At 38.7% G+C, this 12,503-nt stretch overlaps 1 protein-coding gene across 2 annotated transcripts in view; it reads left to right on the top strand.

Annotated features, from left to right (window-relative positions):
- The first annotated feature begins 204 nt into the window (after positions 1–204).
- Positions 205–12,503, top strand: part of SCAF8 (SR-related CTD associated factor 8) — an 88,257-nt gene continuing 75,958 nt past the window's right edge. For both annotated transcript variants that reach the window (XM_066546946.1, XM_066546945.1), the window contains exon 1: positions 205–395. In XM_066546946.1, coding sequence (XP_066403043.1) covers positions 366–395 — 30 coding nt within the window. In that variant the 5' untranslated portion in view covers positions 205–365. The remainder of the gene's footprint in view (positions 396–12,503) is intronic.

Below are 12,503 nucleotides of genomic sequence, written 5' to 3'. Positions count from 1 at the left end.
GCCATATTGGCGCCCGCGCCGCAGCCGCCGCGCGTTGTTCCTCCATCTCCTGCCGGCGCGGCCGCCCGGAGCCGAGCGCGGGAGGGAGGGAAGGAGAGAGGGAAGGGAACGCCGGCGCCGCCGGGCGGGAAGCGGGGCGAGGAGGAGACGGAAACGAGCGGGGCCCGCGTCCCCCCGCGCCCGCCCCCTGCGCCACCCGCCATGGAGAGGAGGCCGGGCGGCCCCTGAGCGAGGAGCGCACGCACGCACGGACCGAGACTTGCCCCCGCCCGGCCCGGCCCGGCCCGGCCCGGCCCGGCCCGGCCCGGCCCGGCCCGGCCGCCATCAGCGGAGAGAAGCCGCCCGGCTCCCGCCTCCGCCGCGACATGGAGGCTGTGAAAGCCTTTAACAGCGAGGTGTGTAACCCCCTGCCGGCGGCCTCCCCTCCTCGGGGCCAGGGAGCGGGCGGGGCTCCGGGGCCTGGCGCCTTCCCTGCCCCCTCTTCGCAGTGGGGAAGCTGCGGGGTCTGGTGGAGCTCCGGGGGGCCCAGGGGTGCGGGAGCGCTCCCGCAGGCCGGCCCGGGGCTCCCCCCCGCGTCGGGCGGGAAAGGGCCGTTGTCGCCGTCCCTGGGAAGCGGGAGGGTGGAGAGGGTAATGGAGACATCCCCCTCCCCCCAGCTTCTTCCGCCGTGAAGCGGGGGGCGGCTGAAGGGGAAGAATAGATCTGGCGGCGGGCTGGAGGAAGAGGAGGACGCGTGAGGAGACCGAGGAAGAGGAGGAGAAGGAGGTCTCTTCCCTGCGCCTGGCCTGCGCTGGGGCGGGTGATGCCCGGCCAACTTCACCCAGCGGCCGAGGAGGCTGCGCTAGGCGGCGGGGGGGGTCCAGGCTCGCCGGGCACAGGGACTGTGCCCTTCCACGCCTTCCCTCGTCTCTCCTGCCACCCTCTTCCTCCTCGCATGTGTGTCCGAACCTAGCCAGCGCGCACTTTTAACACCTCGTGCAGCTAAGCTTTAAATCTGAGAAAAGGAATACAAAGGCATTGGAGGTTCGTCTCCGTGTTTAAGAGTCGTATATTCGCAGTGGTCAGGATGGAAGCAGACATTCCCTACATGCTGCACAGAGCTCAGATCCTGCACTGAAGCACTGTGCAGAGAGCAGGATGTGGAACCCAAGAACACATACATACATACAGACATACATACATATATACATACATATAGGCTGAGGTGTTCATATTGCACCTGGCTTCTCCTTTGTGCTGAGAGCCAGTGTTTATTTTATTGCAAGATGGTTGTTGTGGCAACTCTGCTTTGTTTCTGTCATTATGAAAGTATCATTTGTATTTTGAAGTTAATGTACGAGCAAGAAAAACAAATACGTATTTTTCTTGCCAAGTCCTACGTTTTACAAAGTAGTTTTTAGCTTATGTTGACCTTAGATAGTATCATCATTCGTTACAATGTATACTTCTAGAGACTGCTCACATACTGAAGCTCCCAGTCGCTCTCTCACTAGTCCCAGCAGGGATGTAGTACAGTTTTAACAGTTTTAAGTAATGCTGTTTAATTTGACCTGTGGTGGAACAATGTGGCAACCATGTTGTTGTTTCTACAAGCACAGTAAGATAGATTTCTATAATGAGCAGGTACTCTCCAGTAACACTTGTACAGCTCTAACGTAGATGCGCAGTTCTAGATGTTGCACTTTATGCAATTTGAATTCTTAAGTAGAATAATAAGCACATTGTGGCCACTAGAAGAAAATAAACACTATAAAATTTTATTCCTATGTTTTTACTTGATTGGCACATGTGCTATATTGTTATGCATGGAAAAAGAAGAATCTGGTCACAAAAACAGAAGAACATAAGTTGTTCAGAACATTTTCCTGCTATATACCTATCAGTAGGAGCAGAAGTCTTCCTCTTCATGTTGAAAAACAGCTTCTGACTGACCTGCTGAGCACTTGGGTATAAGTACTGTAAAAATAAGTCTGAGACTTAAGGTGGCAGCTGTGCTGAAGAGGAGAGCTTTAGATTATGCCTTAGATTTTCTAAATGCTTAAAAATGGTAGACAGTAGGTTGTTGGAAAAGAAAATGCAGATCTGACAGTGTCATTTTAACCAACTTATCTGCTATGGTATAAATAGACAGTATGTCTGATTTGACCTCTGTATTTGAATGCTGGGCTGCAATGATGGGAAGGTTTTGAAGATGCCATGACTAAACAAACCCTGATCCTGGAAGTAAATGGTACCAGACTTGCTACAGTTAAAGAATCCCATGTGTCATTGCTAGCCACTCTTAACACCTCTGTACCCAGTGCAGAACTGAACTTTAATTTAACATTCTGTCATTTTCTCTGGTTGAATTTGCCCATACACACTTTGCAATTTAGAACTGCGAAATGATCACTAAATATTTGAATTAGCTAAAGTGTATGAGTCTATTTATTGCTGTTCTTAAATAGTTTTGATTAATTTACAAAATATTGGTTGTAAATATTACTTGTAAAATCCTGTTCTTTGTTTATATTATGTTTTAAGGTCATGTTAAACTCCAGAACTGACGTCTGAGTCCTGGTTTAGAGTTTTTTGGCTTAAAATAGATGTAAATTAAATTTAGCAGCAGATGGGACAGAATAAATTGTATAAAAACTTTTACCATACTTTTTCTTATGCAGTTTGCATTCAGTTAATGATTTTACAACAGTTTATGTAACTTACTGGTGAAAACCAGATGACACTTTAGAAGGAGCATTTTAATACATTTAAACACTCAAGCTTGCAGGTTGATTTTTTTTGTTTGGTTTTTTAAAGGAAGGAGTTGTGTTTGGATTCTGCAGTGAAGCTAAAATAAAAGCAGCTATCTATCTAGGGAGTACAGCTAACTCCAGAATTGTATGTGAGCTGAGCAATATCTTGTACTGTGACTATCCTATATGGCAGTCAGGATTGAAGTGATTAAAATGGGCTTGTCATTAATTTGATTAGAAAGAAGAATTTCAAGTTTATTTGAACAGTAACTACTGGAAATAATGGTGGCTATTTCGGAAAGCTGTTCAATGTCTGGTAGTGCTGTCTGTGCTCTACCTAGTTGTACATATAAAATTAGCCCTAACATTTCAAGTCTTGGGAAAGGTAAATTTAAAGCTGAGAAATAGTCAAGCTCCTAAATAAAACATGCTTAGTATTGTTTTCATGTAATGGTTGACATTTTACTATTTGATTAAAACTACTTGGCAACTGGAAATTTGAATAATATATGACTGACTTAGTGTAGTGTTGAGGTAATTGGCAATGTTTTGTACCACAGAGTTTATCATTTGCTACAGTTGGCACCACGAAGGCTTACCACTGCAGAGCCATTTTCCTCCAGGCCTCAGTTTAGGCCTGGGGATTTTTCAGAAAAGCACAAAATCATATTCAAGAACAGGTCCTGACAGAAGAAAATGAGTCAAGTACTTAAAATTCTCTATATGTTCTATAAAATGTATTTTGTTAAAGAGGAATTGAAATGGCCTAGAGGAAAGCATGTGTATCGTCACAGTTAAAGTGCTTAGATGACAGTGATTTAATTGCAGATGTATATCATTAAAATTCAGTATTTATTACATTTGTTCAGTGTTAAAGTCCTGCTGTCATCATCAACTCTAGCTGGCCATTGACACATTGCTTTCAGGTACTGGTCTTTGATTTTGAGTGCTATACTCCACAGAGTTTTCTTCCAATACTTGTCCTTTTTGCAGTGGCAAGCCAAATTATGTTTCACTTTGTAATATGAAGACTGTGGAAAAAGAAGAGCAATGGATGTTTTAATTCTGAAACACATTTAATTATTTTGAAATTTATTTCTATGTTAACATGTAGAATAAATATAAATAGTTTTACAGTCAAATAGTCACAGGATTGTAATTTATTTTAGGGGGAATGGAGGTCACAAATTCATTTTTAAGTACAACACAAACTGAATATTTGAAGTTGTGCTTTGTTTAGCCATACTAACTGCATCTGTAAGAATTAAATAATAGGAATCTTGAAAAGACAGAGCAAATTCAACTTAGATATTTATATCTTTGAAAATTGCAATAGTAGTACACTGATCTGGTTCAATTAAACATAGCATTTCTAATAATTTAAAGTTTGTCAATATCTTTACTCACATGCAGGCACACATCTCATCATGCATGAGCTTCATCAAGTCCTGCTCTTCATGATGTTTACTGATGTTTTTGGTTTTGCATTCTCTTTAAAAAAAAAGGCAAAAATAGCTCCTGCATAAGCTATGCATGCTTTGGTCAAATCATTGAATATTGTTTTCATTTTGAGTAGCTGAGACTGGTACTTGCATCCTTGATTTACAGCCATTTAGAAGGTTAGTCGTGGTAAAACCTACTCAGGAGAGTTAGATAGCATATCTAGATTTGGAATTTACATTGTTGAATCCAGTGCACAATAGTTGTTATCATCCAGTGCCACAAATTTCAGCTGTATTTGTATTTGTCAGGGAATGTATATTATGGCCTTGGAGAGGAAATTGAGAAAAGGACAATTATGTATTTTTTAAAAGGGTAACATAGAACAAGGCAGAGTTGGTCCCTTGAAACTCAGGAACAAGAAAGTCATGTGTCTTCTGATTCCTTTCACAAATGCCTTGTTCACTTGTATGAAAAGCTCAGATTCTCTTGTCTGTACAGTTGGGTGCTGATACTTTCATACAAGGGAATTGAATAGAAAACTTAAGTGTCATGGAGACTTGGAATATCTGCCATCTTAAAGTGGGATGCACATAAAGTGCTGTAAGGTTAAGGTAGTGATTACAATTTGTTTAAAGAGTGGTGTGGGTTGCTGTGCCTTTTCTAGGGTGTGAGAGTCATAATTAAAACTTCTGCAGCATTGCTAGGTTGGTGTTGAGCCGTTATTGACAATTAAAATGGTTCTCTTTGGATAGTTCATAAAATACACTGAGCTTTTGGTGTGCATTATGCTTTTGAGAGTCAAGTAAGATGGTGCATAAAGTGCCTATTGCTGCTCTTGGGTTCACTTGTCATTCTGAAATTGATCAGTGGTAGAGACGTGGCAGGCACTGATCATTTACTGGTAATGCTGTTGTCTCTGTACTTCATTTGCGCTTCATTTTATGTTGTCCACCTTTATCATGACAATTCTTTGGAAGGTGTGTTTTGAGAGTCAGTGAGGAACAGTTCAGTGGTCTACAATTTCAGAAATGTGACCCTCGGAAATGACCCACATTTTAAATACTGAACATTGGAGTATGGGTGCATAAAAGTACAGAAGGCTAAACTAAATATTCTATTTCGGACTACCTTATTTAAATGGTGTATTCTAAGTCAATGAGGCGGGTTTTTCATGAAAGAATGCCAGTTGATGCTAAAAAATGCTAAATGGTATGCCTCATGGAGATGCTAAATAGAGATTGATGCTGAATAGCTGGGGAAAGTGGGGAAAAAAGGGATTCTCTATAAAATGAGCAGCCAGGACTTTGATTAGTAAAAGTAGATACTAGCAGTTATATTGAGTAACAGTGAGAAGACACATAAGCTACTACCTGTCAAGATATTTTTCTTGGTTTCTGCTGCGTGTTTCATGTTGGCTGAAGCACCTGAAACATCTACAGGGTTTTTTTCCTAGCTGCTGTGACAATGGCACAACCTCTGTCTGTTTTGTCTGTCACTATATTTTAGAGTATTACCTTCTTTCATATCCTCTGCTGTTTGAAGAACTCTGCAGCTGTGATAAGTTTAAAACTTTCTTCTTTTTTGTTTATCTGCTGCCTCATTTATAGTCAGATATTTGTATATTTTATTGTAACAAATTGGGATGTGAACTTCTGGTTTACTTTTGTCTTGTCAGAAGAAAAAGTGATACGTGCATGCAGACATTCATACATCTGAAAAGTTGTTTCTGTGTTTCATTCTTAACCTCTGGGGTGGATGTGAAAAATGTCTTCCATTTTAGTTGGCTGTATAATCCTGTACTGTTTCTCAAAAAAAAAAAAAAGCATGGATATTTACACAAAATTCCCTAAAGATGCAACAAAATATGTTGCAAACTAACAAGAATTTGTTAGTTTCCTGTTTACTGGTCAGGAGCATTAGGAGCAGTGTCAGTGAAATGTATTTTACTCTATTGTTTCCCAGCAAGAATTGAACTTTGCTGGCTCTCAATGATTTTTTTAAGAGTGTAGGGAAAGAAAGTCCTTTTCTCTTTAAGATACGGTAAATATTAAATTGATGTTCACCTGGTTAAATGTCTCCGTGGTGCTGAATAAATAATTACAGTTTTAATATCACACTTTCAAAGACTGATCCGACCTTTGATTTTCATTGGCCACAGAACCTTGTCTTCTGGCCTTGTAAAGACATGCTCATGCAAGTGTGTGTTAAAGGCCCGAAATGTTAGGGTTTGGTTTTATTTTGGTGCATGTCTTGCTCAAGAAACTAATTTCTTTAGTGAAACAGTATAGGACAGACATTGATAGGTTTTCAGTCTTAGATACATAGATTTTTAATTTGTTCTTAAACCGTGATCTAGATCAGATCCTTGTAAGCCTCGAGCGGTTGTGTAGATCTCCAGATTCTGCAAACTCTTTGGAATTGTAACTGGATAGTTACAAGTACTGATCCTACTTGCTACTCATTTAGAGAGCAGCCAGCCATTTTGCAGTTTAAAACAAATGCCCTTCTGAACTCTTACAGCTTCAGATCCTTTGATTGTCACCTGCTTACCAAGATTATACCTGGGGCTACAGTCTTTGACAGAGTACTTAAAATTATCTTAACAAGTCTTGTTTGAATATGCCACTATTTGAGCTGTGCCCCATCCTTGGAAGTGTTACAGGCTAAGTTGAATGGGACTTAAAGCAACTTGGGCTAGTGGAAAGTGTCCCTGCCCATAGCAGGGAGGTTGGAATTGGATGACCTTTAAATTCTCTTCCAACCCAAACCATTCTATGACCACCAGTGTGTTTTCCTATGGCAGTTGTAGCAGTGGAGTCTGGTAATCCAGATGGCTTTCTTACAGGAAAAAAGCCATGCAGAACAAAACTTTTTGGTAAGGCAGGTTAAAAAATACTTTAAGGTACTTAAGTTACTCCCATAAAAATGTTTTTTCACTTAGAAAGAGGTCTTCTATTTTCTTGTCTGTAAAATTAATTCATCATTTTACCTCTGGACAGCCACCAAAAAAATTCATCCCGAGTGGCTCCTTCAGCCTTGGTTATAGCCCACATTCATGGCCTCAACACGCACTGGTGTAATTCCATTGTGAGGCCCAGGACAGAGGTGCATAACTGGCTGTTCATATGTGTAGCCAGAGTTCAGTGACCTTGGCTTTGAAAGTTCAAAAACAAGAACAACTTTTGAAAAAAGTTCCAAACACTATTAGTCCTTGTTCCTGTTTAAAACTTTTTGTAAGTTGTACGTGTATTTCTATTCTTCCATTTTTTCAATTCTTTGGGGCTACCTTCTGCAGCATTTCTCAGGAGCACTGACACAGCAGTGGTTGGGTAGGTAATTTTATTAACCTTATTCAGGAGCTGCTTCATCACTTTAGGGTACATGTTCTTTGAGGCAAAAACACAATGTCCAGTTACTGCTGTACTAGTACTTATTTTACCTGTTCTTGCCATATGTACTGATCAAAAGGAGACATTTTTATAAGTAGAATTTAAAATGTTCACATTTGGAGGAAGTAAGAAGAAATGAGTGCATTGTCACTGTGACCCTCTCTCTATCAGATTTACCCCTACTAGAAATGCATATTTCTTGTAGTAGCCTGCTGTTTCTGCTGTTAGGCTTTTGGGAAGTGAGCTGGCATTTGTACAAAGGTGATTACTATGGATATACAACAACTTATTTTGCTTCCACTTCTTTTTGCCAGAGTTTGCCTACATAACTTAGCTGGTTTTACTGGGTACAGTCTTTGATTGTATGAGGTTGTTATTTTCTCCTGTCCCTGGTTAAATGAGTGGGTGGCTGATGCTTTGACATTCAGAAATATAATGCATGTGTTTAGTTTACTAAACAACATGTGTGGAAAATGAGGCTTGGCACCTTTGTTAATGTGTCTGCTGTTGATAGTTTTGAGGGTTGGCAGAGAGTGTTCTTGTTCCCATTTAAAATGAAGGCACAAAAGAAGATGTGCCCCAAAGAAGGGTGGCAGAGCTAAGATCCAGGAGCAAGGAATGGTGGTTTGGGTGGATGGTGGCTGAACAGTAAAAGAGTGAAGGGTAGCAACAGCTGAGAGGTTGAAGCCACCTATTTTGTAGCCTTGAGCTTCTTTATTATAAGATACTGTTTATAACATTAGTTTTGAAAGATTGAAGTAAGTAGTGCTTTATAAAAAATTATAAAACAGCTGAACAAGGTGCACTGCCTTTGTGCAAGGAGGTGAATAGCTGTCTTATGTACTTGAATTGAAATTTATTATTGAAATAGCATGCATTTTTGGGAAAGGTAATTTAGAAAATCCATCATCTTGAGTGGTTCAGTCTAGAGCTCATTGTTTCCAAATAATTAGTTTAGAGTTGAGTGGTAAAGGTTTCCATACTTTTTTTTTTGTTCTCCATCTTCAGTATTTATTAGTTACTTTCAAAAACCTAAGTAGAATTAATTATGTGCATTTTTTGCTTTCCACCCCTATTATTCTATAGTTTGTTTTTTCTGTAAAGTGCAAAATACTGTAAATTGCTCTCACTATAAAACTCTTGGTTTAAAAATGTTGGCCTTGTAGCAGGACTTTATGGAGCTCTCAGTGCATAATTTAGAAATCAGTATGATAGATAAAAATACAATTCTAACATATTCTAGTGATGTGATTGCAGTTTTAAATAGAGAAATAATTATACTTATAAATGTTTTTGGCTTTTTCATAGGGTAAGAGCTTAGAATATATTAACCAGATTGTTGGAAATCAGTGGAAAGACCTAATCAAATCAAATCAGAGTCTTTCAGAATACCAAATCTCCCATATGTATTAAAAAACAAAGCTGGTTCATATGAAAATGAATAGCTTCAGATAACATGTTGATCTTCATGACTTGTTACCAGATGTGTAGTAGTAACCACTTGCTTCTTAATTTTCGCAAGAGTGAAGTGGAGCACTTAAGCACTTAACAGCAAATGAAGACCATTTATATGACAAGTATATTGGTTGGAGAAATCCAGTCCAGTACAAACTGGATTACATTTAAAAAAAATTTTGAATCATTAACTTTCATTGTGAATGCAGGGGTTTTAAACTACATCCAAGGAGATATTTTGAAATGAACACAAGACAGTTTTTGTCATGAGTTCTAAAAACAGTTGGCAGAGAAAATGTGTGAGTCTGATTTTCAAAATGTTCAAGATCTGTTCCTATATTTCATATCTCAGAATTGTAGAGGTATGATTGTAGTTAGGTTTCTCTGAGGCTTTTAACTCTGCGTTATGCCATACTTTACCAAACTAGTGCATTGGAACAAGGACAGAGGGTACTTCTCCAGTGTGAGCAGCCCCCAGGTTCGCATCTGGAAATCTGTGAAGACTGACATTGTGACAGAAGCTGATCCATTTTCCTCTTGATCTAGAAATAGCTATATAATAATGATAAAATGTTAGTGATGGAAATTAGCCATATGGCAGGAAAGATGAGAAAATTGCTTGAAGTGAAATGCTTCTGTTATTTTCCTTGTTTTCTTGTGTGATACTCTTACCTGGATTTTTTGTCAATACTTCCTTTTTGTGATTGGGAGTTCAGGCATTGGTGAAGGGCTCACTCTCACCTACCTATTTCATTTGGTCCATTTTGGTCTTTCTAAGCTTTTTGTTCCCATGCTGCAAACACACCAAGTTACTCTGAAGAGAAAAAGGGGAATTGTATTTGATGACTTAAAAATGGCTAAGAGCAAGTGGAGCATGTTCTAGAGACTATCTGAAGTAAGCATCTGTTTTGCAGTTGTGTGGAGTTCAGGAAAGTGGAGCCAAATCCAGGTAGTTTCTTTACATTCCGGTTTTATGTTCATATTTGTACAAAGCAGACTGTACTAAAAGTACTTGAAGCTTTCTTTGAAAGGAGTAATGGTGAGGGTTTAAAGAAAATTGTAAATGGGCTGGTGGGTCAGATATGTAAAAGCTAAAATGGAATTTTGTCATTCCATCTCAAATTGTTTGGGTTCAGTAAACTTCAAGGTCATAATTGTGTTTCCTTAAGACAAAAGAAGTAGGAGAAGCACTACACGAGTGCAGTGGTGGTAACACCTGACTTCATGTGCTGTATCTGATGGGCTGAGGGACTGCTGTATTACCTTTGCATCCTACTTCACTTATTTGTCTGTGTAGTAGTTGGCATGAATATTTAAATGCCCTCTTTAAACATAAAGTGATGTATAATGCAGCTGATGTGTAGGGACAGGCTGAGTTTTTGCTGTGAATGTTATTGGTTGCTTTAAAAATTTTTTTAAGGAACATGCACTTAGATATCAAGAAAATGCAGTACTATTTTTATGTTTCCTAATTAAAACCATGTGTCATGCACTTTGTTTATGAAAACAGTTGTATTAAGGGAGCTGCTGTTGTCCTGGAACCCACTTGTTCTGTACTTTTTTAATGTTGAATTTTGGCAACTCATCTTGGTTGATAACTGAAACAATAGAATTTTTTTTTCTTCCAAACTTAAATACTGTATGCTGAAAGGAGTATCTGCCATTGTGGTCATCCTGCATGCACACCTATGGTATATATTTTAACATTTATATTCAACACTGAGGGTAACAAAGTGCTGACAGGTTTTAAATCACAGTTCTCACAGGTAGGTCCTACTCAGCATCGAGTTAAAATCCTACTCACTGAGAGATCAGGGCATGCACTTTGAGTAACTTTTCCAAAAAATTTAATTTCAGGAAAGTGTATAAAATGTAACCTAATAGAAATTTGTTGATAAGTGTCTTTTTTTTTAAGCAGTAAACGACTTGTTCTCTACCATGTGTTGATATTAATATTTAGTAAGCAATTCAGTGACTATTTCTGTATTTCCAATTGGATTTGATTTATTTTAATGGTAATGAAATATTAAATAAATTAACCTGATTTATTGAGATAGGATGTATTTGGCTTGAGTTCTAAGTATTTATTTTGGGTTTTCTGCATTGAAATTGCAGATACTTGTTAGTATATATGATGTCTGGTTAGTGTCATGTCATTACTTGATGTCGTTTTAATGTTGTATCCTGGTAGTAGGCAGAGAAAAGTTTAAAAATATTTCTGTAGAGGGATTTGTAACTAATATCCCTCACACTGGTCATTATCTCATACTTAAGAGATGGGCTGAGTCCTGGTGTATCAGCATCAAAATGTTTATTCCCTTAGCTTCTTTATCAGTGTTACAAAGATTTGTCTCTGTGAATAGCTGTTCCTTTGTATCTCATGAGACTAGAGTTATTCACATCTTTCAAGCCTTTTAAAATTATATGGCAAAATTATATGAAAAATTATTTCCTAGCTGCTCTTCTTGTCTTTATAGGATGTGGCAGAGGTATAAAAAAAGGGAAATATTATTTATGAAGCTTTTTAAATTTTAATAAAGTTAGTACTGCTTTCTCTTTTTTATTCAAAATTTTGGTACAGGAACAGCTGTCTGGCTCTTTTGCCTATTGAATAAGAGCACTGAAAGATGTTGGAATTAAGTGCTAGGCTTTGTAGAAGTGCAGTGTGCCATTGCTTCCACAGCTGTGTGTAGTAACTTGCTGTGTAAGCAACTGCCCATCCTCGGGGGATGTAAGCTCATGTGCATGATGTCTGGTCTTCACTTGAGAAGCTTTAAGCTATAGCTTAGCAGCCTGTAGTACTGCCTTGTAAACTACAGCTGTGTGCAGTGGAGTTTGCTTTTTATGGGTATTTACAGTAGATTTCACTTTAAGTACTTCTTTAATTATGATTGTAATGATAAAAATATTGTTTGCGATAGTGAATGATGAAAATTTGAAATATGCTGATAAATTCTCTGACTTTCAGTAGGGCTTCTCTTGAAGACTACTTTTCTTAACAGAATTAAAGAGAAAAATATAGAGCAGAAATTCACTGCTTTATTTATAGCATCAACCTGATCTTCTGCATTTTCCCCTAATCCCAACATGTACTTTATATAGCTCATTAGATCTTAGAGCAAGCCTGTATTTTTTTTCCCAAAATTTGGAAAGAGGACTTGGTTTATTTAAAATAATATTGGGGAAAATGAGTATTAACAATGCTGTTGACCTTTATGTACACTGGAATATTGCCTTGGATGTAGTGTCTTAGCTCTCTCCATCATTACTTTTTGCTGTACAAATAATTGTACTGTTTTATCAGATAGAGGAAAATACAGAATTGTGAATATAATTAACTGGCTTTAATTGCTGGCCCGGTCCTGATACATAGATGTGCATTTCTGTAGGAAAGAGATAGTCTTAGAAACCACTTTTAGCACTATTACTTTGATCATATTAAGAATTCTAATGCTATCTGTGTAATAAGCTGTTATGTGCTTTA

The sequence above is a fragment of the Molothrus aeneus genome, chromosome 3, assembly GCF_037042795.1.
Source record: "Molothrus aeneus isolate 106 chromosome 3, BPBGC_Maene_1.0, whole genome shotgun sequence".
In the NCBI taxonomy this organism is placed as follows: Eukaryota; Metazoa; Chordata; class Aves; order Passeriformes; family Icteridae; genus Molothrus; species Molothrus aeneus.
This window is presented reverse-complemented; position numbering and strand designations above follow the sequence as displayed.